Source organism: Anopheles nili, chromosome 3 (genome assembly GCF_943737925.1).
Source record: "Anopheles nili chromosome 3, idAnoNiliSN_F5_01, whole genome shotgun sequence".
Classification (NCBI taxonomy): Eukaryota; Metazoa; Arthropoda; class Insecta; order Diptera; family Culicidae; genus Anopheles; species Anopheles nili.
The window spans coordinates 45,370,729-45,392,335 of NC_071292.1; the positions used below are offsets into that span (position 1 = coordinate 45,370,729).

General features: G+C 42.3%; 3 protein-coding genes across 4 annotated transcripts; 1 reads left to right on the forward strand and 2 right to left on the reverse strand.

Annotated features, from left to right (window-relative positions):
* The first annotated feature begins 2,485 nt into the window (after positions 1-2,485).
* On the forward strand, positions 2,486-3,996 carry LOC128725371 (uncharacterized). The gene is made up of 2 exons (XM_053819111.1): positions 2,486-2,595; positions 3,371-3,996. The coding sequence occupies exons 1-2, from the start codon at positions 2,578-2,580 to the stop codon at positions 3,542-3,544; spliced, it is 192 nt and encodes a 63-aa protein (XP_053675086.1). The 5' UTR covers positions 2,486-2,577; the 3' UTR covers positions 3,545-3,996.
* Positions 3,997-9,453: 5,457 nt separating this feature from the next.
* On the reverse strand, positions 9,454-10,336 carry LOC128726283 (phosphatidylinositol-glycan biosynthesis class F protein). Its single transcript, XM_053820083.1, has one exon. It carries the CDS (start codon positions 10,254-10,256, stop codon positions 9,519-9,521), a length of 738 nt encoding a protein of 245 aa, XP_053676058.1. The 5' UTR covers positions 10,257-10,336; the 3' UTR covers positions 9,454-9,518.
* Positions 10,337-11,829: 1,493 nt separating this feature from the next.
* LOC128727297 (protein lingerer) lies at positions 11,830-20,101 on the reverse strand. 2 transcript variants are annotated; one of them, XM_053821191.1, is made up of 11 exons: positions 18,655-20,101; positions 17,319-18,542; positions 17,048-17,223; positions 16,763-16,950; positions 16,385-16,522; positions 15,216-15,314; positions 14,571-14,671; positions 14,073-14,503; positions 13,476-13,736; positions 13,237-13,398; positions 11,830-13,159 (listed from the first exon to the last, which is right to left on the reverse strand). In XM_053821191.1, the coding sequence occupies exons 1-11, from the start codon at positions 20,072-20,074 to the stop codon at positions 13,061-13,063; spliced, it is 4,299 nt and encodes a 1,432-aa protein (XP_053677166.1). In that variant the 5' UTR covers positions 20,075-20,101; the 3' UTR covers positions 11,830-13,060. The 2 variants fall into 2 exon arrangements, with proteins under 2 accessions (XP_053677166.1, XP_053677165.1); XM_053821190.1 differs by lacking the exon at positions 15,216-15,314 and having other exon boundaries at positions 18,655-20,074.
* Between the last annotated feature and the right edge of the window lie 1,506 nt (positions 20,102-21,607).

Genomic DNA, 21,607 nt, shown 5'->3' on the forward strand with positions numbered 1-21,607 from the left:
ACCGCTATCCTCACGTCATGCTTGAGAGTAATTTATTATTTAAATTTGACGAGTGAAGAGTGTAAAAAAGGCCCTTGACATATGTTAGGCTTTTGGGTCCCAGCATCAACTTCCTCTCAATCTCCAAGCTTACATCCTTAGTTCATCAAAAATGGTATTAAATCACGTAGCTTTTATCTCTCTTGTTCTCTTTCTCTGCCATTCTTTCGTTATAACTCTTTATCGTTCTCTCACTTGTATGAATAATTTTTTATATGTCCAACCATGCTTAATTATTACTATCAATGCACAATCAATACGAAGTACAGAATTTTTCCAGACATGTCAAGTGGCGTACATAGTTTTGTAATTTAAATATTAATATTTGTTCGTGTTTTAGTAGGTATACACAGTACAACCGGAGCTTGCGCGGAAAATTTGAGCTTTTACGCATGAATAGCCATGACAAGAGCTCTATTACTCACGAAATGTACACCCCACCACCGCCATATAGCACACGACATCACTTTGCTTTGATCCTGGGATTTGTTTTTTTTTTACTTATTGCGGAAGATCATTTGTTGGTTCACACTTCTGGGTAGGGTTTTCTAACGACCCCCAATCTACGGCGAGGTGTCCGATCTCTCCGGGTGGTAAAGTACCATCATTTACTTCCGAGTACACGGGTTCGTCGCTTTTCGGCATTGAAGTCGTTTGTTTATTGACACGTTAGCAACGAACGAGAAATCAATTTAATTACATGAAGTGTTGCCTTTCTATTGTTTTTTTCAATTTTTTACCAATTTAAAGTATTTTTCAATATATTCACGGAAGATCAAAATACTTTAAAATCATAAAATTGAGGGAAACGAACAACGTATAGCAGTATATGGCGACAAGAATCACAACAGAAATCAAATACCAAACTTTAGAGAACGAAAAATTGGGCTATTTCCATACTTACTATTTTGAACGCAAAGCATACAGTGATAAAGAGATACAGAGATAAAGAAATACAGATACCAAAATTGAGAAATTCTGCCTAACAGTGAAACCATCCTCAAAAAAGCTTCGTCTGCTTTCAGCCTTCACTTTTTTCTTTCTTTCTTTTTGAGTTTTCTCGTTCGCCGTTGGTATTTATTGATAAATATTTGCCCCAAACTGGAACTGGTCCCAAACTTCTTTCTCGCGGTGGCCGGTTGGCAAAAAACTATCCCGTCTCAGCTTGCCGATAGATCACGCACCGGCGGCGCGCAGAAGATTTGCATTTTACTATCGTTTTAGGAAATTATATTCGCTCTCGGAATTCGCCCATGGAATCACGTCGGGTCAAGATTCCAAACCCGGAAGAGAACAAAAAAAAACCGCGCATATTATTATTCGCGCGATTTTGTATGTTCTGATTATGAAAAACACATCTTCCTGCTTCTATCGCTGTGACGTTCAACTTTGCACGACGTCGCCACATTTGCGCAATACTCGTTTGGCGAGTATTTTGGTATGCAAACAGAACTACACACATTGCTGCTGAATGGTGGAGATGTTCTGGTATTTCCCAAAGACAACGCTGCGCACCGTGCTGTGATGCTTTCTGCATAAAATAATAGCACTCTAATGCCATATCATCGATCAGCACACCGTTGACAAACGGAAAATCGTGACAAACGCTCGTTTTCGGCACGATCGTCACTGCAATCGAGTGTTCAACGAAAGGGAGAGAAAGAGAGCGCCTTTTGAAAGGAATAACGTCACCATAGCGACGCTTCCTCGTACACCTGTATGTGCCGTTTAAACGCAGCTACTGCACGTGGCAGGCCCTACTAGACCTGGCAGCTATTGTAAGGTCGCCACAGTAACGCTCCTTTTTACGCGGCTCAAACCAGCACCGACAGATAGCCGGGTTAAATTATGCCGATGCGTAACAATCACCGCGACAAGGTGGCGTAGCAGGCGCTATATCTCGAGAGAGAAAAAAAAATCAAAGTTGGACAGGCTTATCAGTGTGCTTGAGCCGAGGAGAAACCCTTGGCATTGGGCATTGTGGTAACATCCTGCCGCACCGGCATCCGACGTCTGACGTGACACGCCCCAGGGTGAGCTTTCGTAGGGTGGATCAGCCATTCGAACAACCCCCCGCCAAATTGGGCCCCACAGGCTCCAACCTCCAGGTGGGCAGAGTGTCGTGAGTCGTAGAGCCGTGATCGAGTGCGTCAAAAAAGGAGCTCCAATGCGTGCGTGCGTGGAGCAAGCGAGAAGAACCGATGATGTGGTACCGTACGCGGAACCGCGCTGCTTCGCAACAATTGACAACGCGATATCTCGGATGGGTTGGTCGAGGATCAACCATGAGGACCCAAGGGGGGGGGGGGGGGGGGGGTAGGGTCGCGATCGCGCAGGAAAACAAAAGCAAACAGAGATTCACACCGCGAACCAGGCGGTGGCTTCGCGGCTGGAAATCATATAAAAGTGGCAAGCTCGCCGTCCATCGGCATCAAGTTGTGTTCAGCTCACCGAACAGTAGACAGTTCTTCTGCGCGGATTCGTCCAATTTTTGGAAAGTGTCTAGCTAACTGCACAAAGCAAAATCCCATCGCCAAAATGAAATTCTTGCTCATGGTACGTTTCACGGTTGGTGACTGATCAAACCCAAGTGTCCGCTTCAAAAAGCAGTCGCAAAGTTTTGGAAGTGATGTGAAGTGGGTTAAGAATTCGTGAAAGGGCTTCTCAAAGCTGAAGTGCCTTCAGTGCGGTTAGCCTTCTGTTCTTTAGACCATGTCGAAGGACCTTCAGAGATAGAGAGAGGTTGGATACTGCTTTAGTTGCAAAACAAAGCTTTTCCCTCACGGAAGTAAAATTTGAATGCGTTAGTTGTGAAACAGTGGATTTGCAATTCAATTAGCCCGAATGGATGATTTTTGCGTGGATAACGATAATCCTACCAAAAGAGACATGCTTGTGCTCAAAAGCATTCGATTCTAGAAAAAGTTTAGTAACGCTGGGCTACTAAACGATCAATGAAACCGTGGACTTAGCTCCATATGTAACAGTTTGAAAAAAATCAGTTGGTTTAATGCCCCGCACAGCAGCTTTGAGGCAAATTGTAGCCATATCTCGAGAGGCATTCACTCAAGTTGGATAAAATTTTTAACCTTACTTTTCTCAAAATAATTTTAATACAAAATCACACTGGCAGAGACTCACCAGAAATAGTATCGCAGCTACGAATGGCGTGCCAAATCGATTTATGCTTCTTTACCGACGCGATAATGTTAGGACAATCAATTTTACAACATCTCCGACCATTAGCACCATAAACGAATATGATCCATCATCAGTACTCGAGAGATGCTAACCAGTTTTTCGTTTCTCTTTCCCAATCGCTTCCATTCAGACCATCTGCCTGTTCGTGCTGGCCTTCGCCCTGGTGGCAGCCATCCCTGCCGTGCACGACGAAGGTCTCTTCGGTGCTGATGGAGCTGCGGATGAAACCCTGAACCCTCAGGATCCGCAGGCCTTCCTGCTGAAGAAGCTGCTGCTCAAGAAGAAATTGCTCCTGCTCGGTTAAGAACGATCACAACGGCCCAGTGCTTTTTTTCCCCAATCGCCTCCCAGTCTTTCTAACGATAAGAAATCGGAAACCAATGCCCCACTGAAGGAGCTGTTTAGGAATCCTTCGTGGAAAACACACACCGCCTGTCTTTCCCTTGCCTTAAAAACACCTGTTTGCCCAAATCAACTCCCCACCCACCCACCCTGCTCGTCGGAAACGACCCAAAACCGGCTCGAAAATCGCGCGCTTTACTCGGTGTGGCTGCGAAAAAGCCCCAAACGAAACTGCCGAATCAGTCACAAATGGCAACGCGGATCGAACGGGAACAGGAAAAACGATGCGAGCGTTTATTATTAAGGTGCAATACGTAGGATCTACGCTACTACTATTATTAGCAAGAGGAGTAATTTTATTAAAAAAAAAAAAGGAAGACTTTTTACTGCACAGCCGCTCTTTGCGGTGTTTCGTGTGCATTCTTGCCCGCGATCATCGCTGCTATGCGAGAAAATACAGTGAACATGCACAGTACGAAGATGGAAATCTACTTCAAACAAGTTTTTTAAAAAATCGAACAAATAAACACCCGCAAAGTCACAAAATTACAACCAAGTACTTTTGTGTTTTTTTTAACATTCTTTACTCACCTGTTAGCTCCATTAGGCGAGGAAATTCGTCACTCACGATTTCAACGAATATACAAACGCCGTTCCAGCATTTACTTTTAAAGTCGCTGAACTTCTGAGCGACGATGAGCACAAGGATTTGCTTATGAGAAAAGAAATTACGCATTTGGGTCTCCACCCTCGTTTGATAACTTTATATTTCGATCACGTCCACTCTGCTGACACGCTTCGCAGTAATTAACATCGTATAATGATTATGTTGTAGTTTCTTCGGCCTTTACTGCTTACTGGTAATGAGTCTTGTACTCACCAAAAATTACCGTACATCCATAGGCGGGGGCGTATGCTGTAATTCGATTGCAACAGCTTCTGCCTATCTGAAATCAAACAGTGTTTGCAAAGTGACGACGAATCACGTAGCTTCTTGCTGCCCGACAAATGTGGGTTTCTGGCATCAAAATCCCAAATGAGATCATGCAGCCAAATGCCTTTACACCGTTATATAACCATGATTTGGTGAGGGTGTTGAAGAATGTAATCATTTCCATCATTTCAATAGCCGCCGTGATCCACTTTCAATTGCCGATGTTCCACGTTGCGTGCCATTGCAATAATTATTATGATTTTTACACTGTTTAACTATCGTTAAATCATGTCACGTTAGCACTTAATTGTTCCTAAATAGCCAAATTTTTAAATATATTGCAATATTATTCTTTTTCAATAGTAAGCGTATTAAAATCTCTGCGATTAAACCCATTCTAGCGCTATTGTCATAAACTATACGATAATTTAAAAGAATATATACGATGGCAAAAAGGAACAAACACTTCATAATTAAAAAAGAACTCCCTATTTAGTATAATTATACTTTCACTTCATTGGTTCATGGCCTCCATTTGGTATGCAATATCCGCACAAATTCGTCCACTTGTTCATGTGATGGCGCATCGTTGCCTATTGTTCAGTCGACCGTTAAAATTTTTAAACGTTTTGGAAGATTTTCCCTTGCAGGAAGCGTTAAGGAAACTTAACTTTTTAATGAGTAGAGAAACTGATATTAGTGAAACGATAATTAGTTGATTAGATCAAAGTTTCATATGGCATGATATATCACGAGTAAATTGGCTTTATTAATACTGATAAATACCCATAGTCCGAATGTGCCCGAATGTGTGCCAGATCTGAAATGTGTTGTGCAATGCTATTTAGTTGCTTGATAACATCTATGATGTGGTTTAGCGCTGAAGTAATTACTAAAAAGAGTTTAATTGTTCTTAAATTTGTTTTTGATCCCTGTAGTTTCGAAATATAATATATTTACTAAGTAAAAATAACGCATTCAATATTAAGTTTTCCTTTGTCTAACTTCAGGCTTCCACAATCAAATAAAAAAAGAAAATGAAGTAACTTAAGCACAAACACATTGATTCCGAACTATCATTACAATTCTCTGTAACGATTGTAATATGCAATGCATTACTAAAGCAAAATAAATTATATTTTACAAATTGGTAACTGGAATGTTCCCAAATTTCTGTGACAGTTTGTAATAAAATAAGTTAACCAGTAAATAATGTATTTGTAAAACTATGGGGTAACATTTATTTTTCAATTATTTCGTTACATTAGAGAATATCATGGCGGTAGTAAAAACTTGTTAAACAAAACATCTTACAGTAATCTGCTGCAAAGAGATAAGATAAGGCTTAGCAAAAAACAATTTGGCTGTTTTTGGATACCAGCATCCACCGCTAAATTCTAGTGTTTAAAAACTTTCTCTCTCTCACACCCTCTCTCTCCAGCTCAATTTCTAGCCCAAGAAGAGCAGTTTCTTCAGCTGGCGCCATCTGATGAATGCTTGCGGATCCTGCGGGTTGAATGTATCAGCTTCCTGTACCTCTAGTGTCGGTCCGAACAAAGATTCGTCCTGTGATGCCGGTAAGCTTAGGACAACAGCCACGGACGCTACGACCACCAAAACGAGCATCTGTTTAGAATAGAATAGTGAAATGGATTTAGAAGGAACAGTGATGAGTTTTGTACACTTTCACGCTCAACTTACCATCAATCTGGTGTTCATCGTGATCAAACACTTTAGTTTCTCTTAGTCAACGTAGACTGCAAAGTGGTGCTTGCCGTGGCGCGATCGATTATCTCTCTAGTGACAAACGGTAACTCTTGCCAGTGCTCTACTGATGCCCTCCGTACGAGTCCTGACACTTTTTATACTAGGAGCTACGAAGCTGGTAATTACAAAGAAGGCAAGAAAAGGAGAGAAAGAAGAAAAGATCGCAACGTAATGTGACGCTACGCAACCTGCATCCCCCACAGTCTGCAAAAAAGAAAGCCAACGTAGAAGGGATGAAAGCAAGTACCCTGCAAGTGCTCCAACACCGTCCCTTTTGGGCGTCTTTGGCGGGGAAAGAGACCACCATTATGCGTTTGCTTATCGATAGAACGTGATGAGTGGACACGCTGGATGGCTCACGTGTTGAGCTATCTTTGCATTAACCTAAATAAAAAAAACGTTTGACCAAAATCTCAATTTAACATGTTTAACTTTATGCTTCTCATTTTTTTAACTGTCGTAACTTTAGTTTTTCGATGCTTTCATATGTTTATCATTTATAATAGTAATTCGTTTTTATATTGTACTTATGTGAAGAATAATCGAACACTTCTTTTTAATGAAAATCTCAATCGGGAGGTCATTTTTGTTACAATATAAAATTGCTTCAATTTGTTTCATGCTTAGACTAATTAATAAATGAAAATACATTCAACGTGAAAGCTGCATATGTTCCATTTCACGGCATTCGGCTTTACTGTCGAATATAAATGCTAAAAACTGTTACATGAAAACAGCCTCGTTTCATTTCCATTGTTTTTTTTTTAGCGAATACACATAATTTCCGCAATTAAGGTAATAGTTTCCAATGATTCATTATGCGTTTATGTTTACTCTCAACAGCATCTCTATATGGATAATGCGTAAGCACATAATAGAAAAAGGAGGCTTGAATGGTATGAAGAAATATAAGCAAACATATAATTTCGCCGATTCTGCTCACCATTCCAGCCCAGACAGCATGGCAGAGTGAAATTATCGCATCACGACGATCACAACCCCACTCCTAATTGTGAGTCATGGCAATTGATATCGAGAACGCAGGGGAAACGGCGTGAGGTGGATGACCAGTATCGATGGCAAACCGGTCCAAAGATACCAGAAGCCGATGGGCTTCTGTAAGTTAGACGAATCTAATCGATATGAAGGCACCCTTCTCTTGCAATGGATCATTCAGGTACTGCGGACATGAAAGGGATCGAGGTGTCAGCAGTGAATGCTCCCGTATTTGGGTGGGTCTAGAAATTTCTCCCACAATATGCCTGCCTACGGCTGAATACAAGCTGATCGTAGCGTTGCAACTGTTATGGCAAACAAAATCAACTGCTGTGGTTTGGTGATGAACCAAATGATCAACTTAAAGCGGTATAATTAATTATATTTAACTTTGCGTAAATCATGGAAAAAAATGGAGTTAAAAAATCCACTCAAATAAACTACTAACACAAGATTGCTTTATGTACAACTTCTTTATTTATTTCTAATTTTATTATTATTTATTCTTTCATGATAATGTTTTAAAAATATATCACATTTTGCCTACTGTTCTTATTAGTAAACTTATCTGTTAAACATTTACCGATAAATTAATTAAAGTTTTGAAGGATACAAAATTCTAGTTAATAGTAATGAAAAGCTAATTGAAAATTCAACCCCTCTGTCACATTATGATGAAATTATTCGTGCATTAAGCGTTACTAAACGTGTCCTTGGCATCTGTAAAAATTTGCATTTGCATTTGGCAATTCGCTGACTCCTCGGGGCAGAATTACTTGTTCGTCCTTGTGCAAAATATGATTCGTTTATCATGCATACCGGTGATCTAAGCGGCGAATAAAGTAATCCATTGGCCGGTCAACATCTTCCCCTCGAAGGTGCTTCCATCTCCCTGGTGCCCGCCAACAATTCGTCTTTGAATATGCAACCTTCCAAACTCTGTCAACTCGACAAATGATCATCACCATCATCCAGCAGCATCCCCACGCCCTGCCATAATTTGTTCCGATGATTTTTTTTTTGCAGTTGAAATCGATCCAACTCTCGGCGACGGCCGCGGGTTCGAACGTGGACAGGAACAGTAACGCATTTTCTCCGATGAGGTAACCGAAACGCAATGCATCGAAGAAAAGAATCACCCCTTATCTGATGCAGCATGTGGCCGGGTACAATCGGGCCGGCCACGCGGTGTTACCGTTTACGCGAACAATGTTGATTAGCAGCACCGTCTTTTCCCGTTGACTCCGGTCCGTGTGGCCCTTCGAGCACGTTCAAAAAGTGGTCAGTCCCGAGCAGCGTGCCCGACATAAACTTTAAGGTATGGAGACGCACTTATGTAAGCGCCTGACCCGCAGCGTGAAAAGAAAAGTGAAGATAAAGCCAGCGCCTCGAACAACGCTGTAGGTCAAAGGGAGAAAGCCGGCATTCACGGGCTGTGGAAGAGAGCGAGAGACGGGCATAGAGAAAGGGTGGAAGGGTTCAGGAAGGGAGCCAAGGGAACGAAGTGTCGCAGGAGATCGTGAATGAGTTCATACCATTTTGGTTAACAGCTTGCCTCCTGCTAACCTACTGAACCACTAAGAGGACGCAGGAGAGGGAAAGTATGCGTGAAAAATGTGTAAAATTGTCGGTTCCAGAAAAAATGGCGCCTCGTTGCAGGAACACCGGCGGAGTGTATCAGCTGTGCCTGATCTCCGAGAAACAAAAGGTGGGTTTTTATTCATGGCCAGCGAAACGATCCAAAGGCCACTCCGCACCCAAAACGTGCGGCGGGAAATTCCAAATAACTGCATCATCGCAAGTTTTATTACTCGAGTGACTGAATGATCACCCCGTATGGGAATGGGACACTCAGGGACCTGACCTAAGCCACATAGCACCTGAGTATCTGCATCTGAGTGCAATTGCACTGCATGGATTGAGGCTGTATTGCTAAATGATCGACCTATTCAATGATCGACGTCCATTGCCGTTCGACATAACGGATGATCATCTCCACGCTGTCCATCGTTGCATGTGTCATGTAATAAAACCTCATCTGAACACCCTTAATAGCGTCAGAAAATATTATGGAGCAAACGATAACGAAGATTCGGACTTTTTGTATAGACTAGTAAGATAACATATGCACTATCGCTCTAATGGTACAACGTTTAAGTCAATTAAGTGGTTTATTTTGGCTTACAAGACTAGAAATGTGAGCAATCTTTTTGAATTAATACTGTGCAGTAAACGGCTTCTACAGTGATTTAGTCCGCCGATTACGATACATATTAATATAAGCGGTACTCAGCAGATTAAACACGTTCATTCCAAACAGTCCACCGATCGAACCGACTACATTTGGAATAGGATACACCTGCCAGGGTCGATCCCAGTCTAACGGGGCTACCACCGATGCTCCCCAGGCTCCCAAAATCACACCAATGCAATTATTCTTAAGCAAGTTCAAATAGCTGTTAGCGAGATGGTTTTTCAGTTCAAGGGTCTCAGAAAGAAGCAACTGGTATGTCTGCGACTGCCCTAATAACAGCATGATTGGGAAAATGGTCACCGTGGTCAGTGTTAGTGCCAGGGAAAATGTTTCTTCGTACTGATCCAACGGCGCTCCCAAAACGACACAAATAAAGGCGTAAAACAGTGTAGTAAGGATGAATAATACACTGGAACCAAACCATTCTTTTCCCCGTATTCGGTTATTTTTCGCACCAGAAGGTAATGTAGTTCTTCCGGATGATGATGCTGCGGTCGACTTCACGCCGGTGTGCGGCAGGAACGTTCGCGTTATGTAGAAATGTTTCAGTAGCTCCGAGAGAGGAAGAATGACTAGAACGAAAGATGTGCAACACTTTCCGACATCGTATAGGCGATTGCTGTACAATAGGTAACCGAAGAAGGATGCATTGAGAGCAATCGAAAGGATGCTGATGTTGATAAACATCCTTGTCGCCAGTATGCTTTGTGCTTGGGCGTCCATGTTTGATAAACTTCCGTCACCTAGAACGTAAGGATGTCAATAGAAAAACGAAACAAAATGCTCTTATGTTTTTAAGCATACTCACTTTCTTCCACTATCGTATCTAGTTATTTAGAGTACCACTGATTACAAATTAAGAGAAATTTAATGTCGTTCCGGGTGCTTTCCCGTTCAGTAACAAAGTAAAGTAAACAAGCCGCTTTCTCAGCTGTTTACCTTTTCCCACCAGTACTAGGGTCGCAATAGAACGAGCAAAAGCGTCTAGATATTTGACGGATGAATCGAAACTATGACGTCATCGTTTGCATGAACCGTTTGATTTTTTTCATGTGTGCATTCTGCGCAAATTAATTTAAAGTAGTTTTTAAATTTTCCCTAATGCGAACTGTATTCGTGTTATGCATAGTTTTTTGAAATCCTTGGTGATACTTTATTTTCATTGCAATTCATGATCAAAATTAATAGCATTATCTATATTCTTGTACTAAAACTCTTAGATCGAAACGATAAAAAAAATGTTGGTGTTTTGTCAATACAATTTTTTGAATGTTTCATTAGTTTTTAGTGCAATATTACAAATGAACAATTTACAGCGATACATCATATTTGATGTGATCATTCATAACATTTCATTCCTTATTACGATTACATCATGTGCATTTAATGCACCCTCATTGGATGGGTAATTAAAAATGCTGTTATAAATTGAGAAAACTGCATTTCTTGGTAAATTTAGACCCTAAGGGTTATAGATTGATATAAACGAGCATCTGAACGTCGCAAATTTACATATTATTTGTGCGTTGGCCGATATTCGTGCTTTTATTATGCTGAATTATTTTTATGTAATATTTATATTTTTTTACTACTATTTTCATTGTATGTTTCTGCAACACGCTCTATAGTTTCCATAATTCTAATGAAATGCGTTGGCCGGCTACAAAAAATTGAAAAGAAATCGCGTCGCTTGCATGTTGCTTTAAAAATTTGTTGTTAACACTTTGCAAATGTGTGCAAAGTTATTTGCATGTTTCAGAGCCCAAATTCTCTTAATGTCCAAAAACACGTATGATGTTGGCTCTGTTGTGCTGCAATTATCTGAAAAATGACCTCAGCATACATTCGAGGCTACTTTGAAAGCGTGTGGTTAAAAAACAACAAATGTTATCAAAAAAAATATTACCTCATTTAAAATTATTAAGTTTTTCTTGTGGATACTTACCTTTCCTATGATCGATAAATTCAACGATCATACAAGTCGTTAAAATTTATAGCACGCACCACTTTGCATCAATTTGAAGCCATATGACAATTACGGTAGTTTAATGATCGTCGGAAAAAGATCAAAATTTTTCTTTAATCCCGATCGATTTTCATGGAACTGTTAATCATTTTTTTAATTAATATTCCATAGAAGAAAACTGATTGTATCTTTTACATTATAGCTTCCGACGCTATTCAAGATAGAATTAAACATATAAAAATATTTTGGGTGAAAAAAAGCCACCGTTTTTAACCCGGTACCACCTTTCTACTGCTAGATTAGAAAGAAATTACCATATTCTTAGTTTTCATCGATTCAGTCTGTATTTTAGCGCCAATTTCATTATTTGATTCGTCATTATTCTATCATTATTCATTCTGAGTTATATGTCATTCTTTAATCCCACGTAAGGATGGATAGTGTACCATTCGATTAGATTCGTTCCATTCAAATTTCCCAACAGAGAGATCATGTAGAATGCCTGCGACATTCGCTTCATTCTTCAACTCGAAGAATGTGCTTCATGAATGCTTTTTTTTCCCAAATCGCATCATGCACATTAGGTTTCTATCTAGGTCAGGTTTGTGCTCGGTGTTGTTTTACATCTGAGAATTTGCTTGCAGGTGGCGATACAGAATAAAAGTCCGTTAAAAAACACGCACAACACACACACGTGCAAGTACTTCCACCCAGACGAGTAAGTGAAATTGTTCGAAGCACAAAGTTTATGCAAACTATAAATCTTTGGAAAGTGAAATATCTGCTCAAGAAATTTCTTTAGTTTGCTTTCGTAAAAGCATATCAACATGGGATTTCTTTTGGTTTGAGAAAAATTTTGCCATGATTTAATGTATCGATATCTCTTCAATTCAAATGAAACTCAACAGAGCGCCTGTTACGAAAATTGTTGTTTGTTTGTTATTTCTCCTAACTAGCATACTCAACCATTTTCCACATGTTTTCACTTGCCTCTGCCGAAACATCCATCCTGATTCAGAGACGATGCTTACAAATTAAATACATAGCTCCCCATTATTGACATGCCACTATCATCACTGCTTTGTGATGTAGATAATTTAAATTTGTATTTGTTTGCATTTTCACTTGACTTATGTATGAAAAATGTGTTTATTTTTGTTAATGTACGATACTATCTCGAGGTCGTGTATGCAATGCAATGCGTATGGTATGTTATGCGTGAATTATAAACGTAATACGGAACCATTCCTTCCTTAAGAGATCAGGGGACACTGATGGTCGATCCGTTGACGCTAAATATATTCTCCTCTTTACTTCTCTCTCTATCTCTCTCTCTCTCGCTACTTCTCTCTTGTTCTGTCTATCTTTCACTGCTTGTCGAATCTCCATTCTGTCCCTTCCTGTTCAAATCGTATGCGGATGTTGTGTTTTCCTGTTTTGTTGTGTGTCGTTTTGTTTATTATTGGAAAGAATCTATCGAAATCACACTACCTCGTGTTTATACATTATAGCGCTTCTTGTTTGCTCTTCCGACGACATCCTGCCTTCCTTCCTTACGTGTTTAGTGCTGCCCAGCCCAATAAGACGGAGAATAGCCTTGCTTATTAGCAGTCTTTCCCTGGTTATTTGTCTGCGGTCTTTGACCGCTGCTGTTGGAATCCTGCAATAGAAAAAGAGTCGTATATTTTGTGAATGTGTTGAATTTTGTCCAAATGCCAATAAGTTATCGATATATACCTGATGCATTGTTTGATGCATATTGATATTGTGATGCGTAGGCATCGTTGGGATGTATGCCAAGTGCTGCCCATAGGGTTGTCCAGATGTAGCACCCGCGGTCTGGGTTCCAGCGATGTTATAGGGCGGTGGAGTTCCCGAGTTGAACGATTGTTTGTCATACTGAAAATAACAGAAGCAATTATCAATAAATGAGCTTGTAAGATTGAAATGGATAGACTATTTTCGTAACAACTTACATTGACCTTGTTAATTGTGACATGGTTCTTGCCATACATTGACGGAGCCATATCGGATCCACTGCCAGAGCCAGATTGAGGGTTGGCCACAGTTTGTCCTTTCGATTGCTGCTGTCCCACAATCGACGCTGGATAGGAATTCTTGTTATAATCCTGACCCGATTGGCCTAGCGTATCGTATCCGGTCGCAGAACCGTACGTATTATATGCTGGCTTTTGGAACTGACCACCGGAAGTTGCCGCGTTGGTCGCCATCTGTTGCTGTTGGGGAGGATGTTTATGGATGAAGGATGGTAATTTTGCGTTGTTTAAAGGTAGGTTGTGCACGTTTTGTATTTTATACGGGGGATTAGAGCCAAAAGGTTGGGATGGAATGGGACAGGATGGGGCACGGTTCGGTTCCATTTCCAAATTGATGACAGTCAATTAAATCCACGATTTTCGATGGAGTTTCGTTTCCGTTGATTGGTTATTGTAGTAAAGATGATGTGGTGGGAAGTTGTGGTGTATGGAAGACATGCAAAAAAGATACAAAACGGTCAACATTTCTACGTTCATATTCGCTATCATACGGTACTAGAGCTAAATACTACTAACAGGAAAAATTGCTGGTGTGCCATATTGGTAGCCGCTGGCCGGCACCATATTGCCGCCGTAAAAATAAGCGTATGGCAAGTTCAACATAGGACCACCAGACCCTGTTTGTTGGGACAAGGAACTGGGAACACTACTAACTGGTGACGAGTTATTATCGGTTCGCGCGAACCGACCATCGGACATGGTCGAGTATGCGACGGAACCAAGGTTCGCGTCGCGTACACCGGCCGCGCCGAGACTCGTAGGCGTCTGGTAGTTGATGTCGTAAAAACCAGGCACATGCGGCATACGTTGCTGCATTAGCTGCAGATCTTCATACGAATAGACAGTGGCCTGTTGATAGAATGGTAGTCCCGGTGCCTGTATATATGGATTGACCATCGGCACATTAGGGAGTACACCCGTTCCGCTGCTACTGCTACTGCTTTTCGCTGCAAAACGTAAAGAACATAGCGATTACACTTCATGTATGGCGTGAAACGACTATTTCGCACTTACTTGTCGTGGATACCACGGAACTGATGGGCAGCGAGGACGAGCTGGTCACATTGTTATTGGAATTATTCGTACTGCTATTCGAAACCGTACTGGATGCCACACTGCAAAACAGAACAAAAAACACATGTCACAAGTTTTTAAAAGTTGCAACGTCAAATAATATTACATCAATTTGAAAAAAATATATACGTGCTAATCTAAAGAAATGCGATACTTGTTTCTTGTTGTGTTCATTTTCATTTAAGCAAAACACAACTGAAGTGTATCATTGAACATAAATCTATATTTGCAATATGCACATGAAATAGTGCATTTTATTTAAACCCAAAAGTTTAAAGTTCATTACCTCCATCACACAAAGTGATTTTTTTAACTACATATCGGATATCTTTATCCGAAATTAGATACTAAAAAAATGACAAAAATACAGTAATACAATACAGAATATAATGCAATTCAAAATTGATGACCGTAAAAACAAAAACAATATAATGATGCTAAAAATCGCATGGATACCGATGTGGAAGCAAAATACAACATGAAAAAGCAGGAAAATAAATAGAATAACATATCATACCCGAGAATAGTAATCAACCAAAGGATAGCAATCAAACGACGAATTGAGGACAGAGACAACGAACCTACCTTTCAAATGGCGTTGAAACCACCGGCGTGTCCTTAAGTTTCGACGTACTAAAATTACTACCATACTGGCCAGATGTAGTGTTTGTGCTTCCAGAATACCTAAAGGTTTCGATTCATTGTAGTGAAGGGAGGTGGTTATGTAGTTGTGCGGGTACAATGAACACAGATCGACAGATTTATATGATTCGTTTTTTGTTTGCGATAATTACTTTGAAATAATTTTTCATCTCCATTTTTGTTCTCAATGGCATTAATCCCAATTCCAATTGAAACAAAATGATTATAGCCAAATGTGTACAAGCAACAATAAATCCAAAATATAACAAATCCATAAGCGACTGAATTAAACTTAGCGCAATATGTTGCGACACAAAAAAACATGATCAAACGAAACATAAAAATAACGGAACAAAAAAGCGCTGTAAGCATTATTTAATGCAAAGTGGTTTGAGGAAATTATGTTCGTTTACGGAAATGGCGATGTAACAACACTAACTGGATATTATAAAGAAATATGCATGTGTTTTGACACAACTTCGATAAGTAGAGCTTTTCTTTCTCTAGATCGTCCCGAATAGAAAGCATCGTTAACCAAGCAGCATCCAGCAACAGCACACATTAATTGTTTGAATGGAATGTTGAACTACGCGCTTGCTGTTAAATGTGTCATTTTCTTCAATGAAGCAAAATTAATCTGATGCTCGTTCATTCACAGAAAAAATGTTAGAGGAATCGGCATTAAAGTTGAGTTTGCTATTTAATCTTGTTTTTAACTTTTGACGATATCAATTGGATATAACAATTGACTAAAAATCCTATTATATTAATTTTATCTTATAAATTGTATCCGTAGTATTGCAAGCGAATATGAAAGTGGCCATATTATGATACTCGATCGAACTTTTAATCAGTTCAAATCTTCCAATTGAATGCCATTATGTATGTTGTACATTTCAAGACTGAAATGTTGCGGAAACCATAAGCCAAGTACAAAGACACCCCACATACACACAGGCACACTATACCATACCGTTCCCAAACCACACCCGTTTAGGATTAACGTAGCCTTCATACAGTTGAGTCCGTTATCATCATCAAAATGTGCACACGAAACAACAAACGAAGCAAATATCGACTTGAAAACATTGCAAGCGGCATCACACACTTACCCTGTATTACTGTTCAGTCCGGTATTTCCGTACACGTTCTGTGAACTGTTTTGATAGTTTTGTTGCGACGGGAACGCAGACGACGTCTGATTAACCGGATACTGGCTAGACAAGTAGCCACCAGAATTATTGTTCGAGCTGCCAACACACAATTGCAACGCCATCAGACACGTCCCACGTACGTGTGTCACACACGACAGTTGTTGTGGTTGTGTTAGAATAAACAGTGGGTAAAGTAAATATTTCGATAGTTCCGTTGTTTCAAGTGCCAAGGGAAAAATGATAGAAAGGAATTCAAATTTTAGCCACAGTAATACAAAACGATGAATTTTAAAAGTACAAACACGACAAAAGGAGTAACGGGAGCTAAATACAAACCTGTTATTGTTTACTGCGTTGTTATTCACCGGCAGGTTTGACTGATTCGAAACACCTCCAACCGAATTTCCAGCACTGTTATTCGGTACGTTACTCGTGACGCCTCCACTCGGCGGTTGATACACGTTTACATTGCCTTGGTTATACGAACTGTAGTTGTTCGTCGAAGGTGGATAGGCATTAGTCACCTAAAATATATTTAAAAACGACAGTAAACGTTAGGACAAATGTGCAATTCTCTTCGGCTTTGATATAATATAGCAAAGTTGGTTACGCGTTATTTACCTGATTGCTAGAATAGCTCATATTGTTGTAGCCTTGCGGTGCACCGGAAGGAGGATACGAAGGAGTTTTGTTGGCTTGTGTAGAAGAGTATGGTGCGTTTTGATAACCACCACTCAGGGCCGTATTCGTACCTGCCGAGGGACCGTAGGGGTCCGATTTCGTTAGCTGATCCAACGCTGCAAAATACACAAATAAACATATTAATTTTTTAGAGTAATTATAATAATAGAGAGTAAAGAGAATTCAATTTGCTTGCAATTTGTACGCTTACCTGCAGCAGCATTACTCATGGAATTTGCTCCAGCACTAACGGACGACGAAACGGAACCAGTCACATTGTTACGTTGCGCGTAACTGTTAGCCATGGCGTCGCTCTGAGAGGAAAGCGCTTCTGCAGGACCCTGTCCAGGCATAATTTGCGACGAAGTCAATCCAGGTGCACCGGGAAGGTTGGACGGTTTCGACTGGAGATTGTTTGGAACAACGCTACCGGTGACGACGCCTCCGCTCACTCCCACCTTAGACTGATATTCGCTAACGTCTTGTTGCTGTGGAGCCTGTTGTTGTCCTTGTGAAACACCTTGCTGCTGCTGTTGCTGCTGCAACTGCGTTTGAACCGCTTGAGGTTGCACTCCGCCCACCGACGCCTGCGGCACCTGCGTTCCCTGCTGTTGCAAGGCCTGCGTTTGCGACGTTTGGCCGACAGATTGCGTCGCTTGGGATACAACAGAAGGTGCCTGTGCCGACGACGATTGCTGATCAATCACACCGGCACCAGTGCTTCCACCGGTAGAGTTAAATTTGTCCGTCACAACAGTATCGAACGAGTCGTCCGCACCGAAATCGAGCCCACCAAACTGCACATCCAAGTAGCCGATATTGTTCATGTTATCACCAGGCATTTCCACCGCAGTGGACGGGATTTTGGACGGCGGTGGCACACGAGCCCGTTGTCGTCGCACGGGCGGTTGTTGCGTTGCCGCAGCCGCGTAGCTAGTCGGCGCCCCACCAGCACCAGCCTCGTTGGCAGCCCCACCGTAAGTTGTCGAATATTGCACGGAATTAGGCTGGGGTTGCTGAGGTTGCGGTGCTGACGGCGTCACGGCAACAGGTACCACGACTGGCTGTGCCTGCTGCTGATAGCCACCGGCGGCATTCGGCACCGGCTGGAGATTGGAATTCTGAGATGATAAAGTGCTAAAATACTGTGTTTGTTCCGCGGACAGCGACGAAGACGTGTTCATCGTTGGCATGTCACCAAGAGCCTGTCGCAGGTGCTGAGCAGCAGTTGCCGTGTTTGGAGTGCTTGGATGAAGATCCGGAAACTGCGGTACGACAGTTGCCGTTCCGGTTGCACCTCCCGCAGCTACCGCAGCCGTCGCCGTACTAGACACGACGGTCGTACTGTACTGCTGCACCAACTCAGGTTCCTTAGTCTGCGGTGGATTTAGTACCTGTTGCTCTAGTCCAGGTGGTGCCGTCAGCTCAGCTGAATCTGAAATAGATCCACCAGAGAAAGAAAAAATGCACACATCAGACATATCGATCGATCTCGTTGGCTTTTCGGTGCAGATAGAAACTGTAACTATCAAACATTCTCCACTCACTGGATGCCACCGGTAAAACTCCAGTCTGCGTCGGTTGCTGCGCTGGTTGCGACTGTTGTTGCGTCGCAGCGGCGGTAGACGTAGTCGAGGTTGGCGTAGTCGAGCTTGCCGTAAAAACTTTGGTATCCGACAACGATCCCGTGTATTCCTCGTTGTCCCAATCACCCCACGTGTCAGTGAAGGTGGAGCTTTCTTCCGGTTTGAGATCATTCGCGTTCGCCGGCGTGGTAACCGGATCCCACGAATCGATCTCCTGATGATCGTTGTTAGCCATTCGAGAGCCTCGATTCGGATCCCGAGAACCCGGTCCGCGTGTTCCGAGACGCGGGCCTCCACCACGACCTCCCCGCGATCCGTAGTTACCACGACCTGGTCCACCCGGACCGCCACCATCACGGCCTCCACGCATGCGACCACCATCACCACCTGCCCGATTACGATAACCGCCTCCCTCGCCGCCCTTATCGTACCCGTTGCGGTCGCGGTCCCGATCACGATCACCACCTCCTTCGCGATAGCCTCCACCGGCGCGACCACCACGTCCCGGACCACCGGATCGTTGATTTCCAGGACCGCCACGGTTGCCACCACGACGCTGCTGCTCTTTAAGATCCACATTGATGCCACCGAGCTGGACACCGCTGCTACCGCTCGTCACCGGGCCTGCCGTCTCCCAATCGCCATCCTCACCGTCCTTCTGAGCAGCAGCCTGAGATTTATTTTTCTTTTTCTTGGACGTCGTCGCAAAGGCTCCCACGGGAAGTGTTTCCAGCAAAAAGATCACCGCACGGTCGAGATCACTGTCGCATTCCTGCAACGCGCAGCACACCTCCTCCTCCGAGCGCTGCGTTGTTTCCATCAAGCTTTGGATCTTCTCCTGGATCTTCGGATCGTCCATTCCACTCTTGATGTCTGTGATCTGGGCAATGCGAATCTGTTCGGCGGTCGGTTGTTTGGCCTTCACCGCGGTGTGGGTAGCGGTGGCTCCTCCACTGCCAGCTCCGGTTCCGCCCGATGATGCTCCTGTTGTTCCGCCGGATTTCTCGCTGTTGCCTCCCGTGGCCCCACCACTGGCGCCGGTATCTTTCTGCGGCTTTTCCTTCACATCAACTACCTTGGGGCCGGTGTTATCTGTGCCCTTGTTGCCACCGCTGTTCTTCTGTTTTTGATGGTCACCTCCTTTACCTCCGCCAACTGACACGCCAGTCGCAGTCATGGACCCATCATTTCCACTTACATTGTTGGCATTCGGGGCCCTTTCGGATCCTCCTTTCGGATGTTGATGCTGCTGTGGTTGGTTCTGACCTTCGTCCTTGGCCAAATTTTCCTTGTTTTCATGGTGCTTGGCCTTGGACTTGTTACGGCCACCACCGCCACCACCACCGCCGCCGCCACCTCCGGAACGAGTTTGTGTGCTCATTTCGCTATATATACAGTATGTATTTACAAAGTAGCTGAAATATTATAATAAAAAAAACAATTAAATTTTTTTCGGTCATACTTATTTAGCTTCAATTCACGGACGTGTCTAAATAGCATTTCTGCTTAGCAACCACCGTGCATGCTCCGCATAATGGACCTTATTTTTCAATAATTGTATCGAAGACACCGCCTCAATTGTATACAACCACCAAATAGGGAATCTAAGCATTCATTGAAAGATGTTGAGAATCTATTAGGAGCTAAATTTCTTGCTTGTGCAACCTTTGGCGATCATAACACCACACCGATCAAATGTAACTATGAAGGCGAATGCGCCAGCTAAGCCTCCTAGCTTGGGTGCAACGTAGTTTGCAACTAAGTGCAGTTATTTGTACACACTCGCACAAAATTAATGCATGACGCTCTCGTTGCACCCTGGAAATCACGATATGTCTTCCGCAATTGCTAATACGTTTCGCTCCATGTTTCACTCTTCTCTCCGCATTTTTCATTCTCTCTTACTCTCTCAATCTCTTCCGCCGTCCTTTGTAGTGTACGCAGCTTGTTATCAAAGATTGTAATTTTTGATTATTATTACTCCAGAAAAACTTCACCAACATAAGAAAAAAAAATATTCCCATAAATACTGGCATAAAATTGAAAGGCGCAATATCCAACAAAGTGTCGATAGCAGGCGACTTATGCTATACAGGAAGTGAATTCACAATTAAACTCTACGTAGGATGCAAATATTATTCAGACGTAGCCGCAGTTTCGCCTTTGCAATTACACTTCATCCTTAAGCGGAATCAACACTTTCGTTCTCAATATCCAAACTGATGGACAGACACCGAGTGCTTATAAAAAAAATTGACTCAACACTACCTATCCGGGGTACCCTTGGCCACGAACACACACTCGTCGTCGTTGATTCGAACCTGCGATGTGCAAGCCAGCAGAGAAATCGTTTCCGTGAAAAAGAGAATATCCTAAGCAGGAGTCGGAATGGCAAAAATAGAGAGCGAGCGCTTCTGTAGTTGGAGCGGATTGTAGAGGTTATGACGATATTTTGCTGCTTCCTTCGCCTATTGTTTCGTACGTAGAGAGAATGCCGGAACTGACAAAAATGCCGGTTAACGTAGAGACAAAAACCCAATTCTTGCTGTTCATCACATTTTTGTGTGCATATTGCAATGTGTCAGTCAAACGATTGCTACACAGAGCATTAACACTCCTTTTCCGTAGAGTAAAGGAAGTGTGTTTCTACAACAGACGGGCCGTTTCCTAGGTGATAGCTAGATTATATGCTTCGAAAGTGTACGTCTTCACTATCGGTTGCTTGAAATTTTCTTATGCATAAAAAATCAAGAGCAACGATGAGCTAAATGTCGGAACCGGCACCCGACACAAATTTAGAGCCTGCAACATGTCTCTGTCCATTATTGAGGTTCACGAGGAGGTTTCATACGTACACACACACAAACACGCCTAACCATTCACAAATTTTATTAGCACTCGGGACGGTGCCATA

Bases quoted from the DNA above. Each gene is read 5' to 3' on its own strand.
- LOC128726283 (XM_053820083.1), bottom strand. From the start codon at position 10,256: ATGGACGCCCAAGCACAAAGCATACTGGCGACAAGGATGTTTATCAAC.
- LOC128727297 (XM_053821191.1), bottom strand. From the start codon at position 20,074: ATGAGCACACAAACTCGTTCCGGAGGTGGCGGCGGCGGTGGTGGTGGC. The intron at 16,951-17,047 runs GTAAATAACGCG...AATATATTTTAG, and splicing joins TGAGCTATTCTAGCAATCAG to GTGACTAATGCCTATCCACC. The intron at 13,737-14,072 runs GTTAGTAGTATT...CCTCCCCAACAG, and splicing joins GCACACCAGCAATTTTTCCT to CAACAGATGGCGACCAACGC.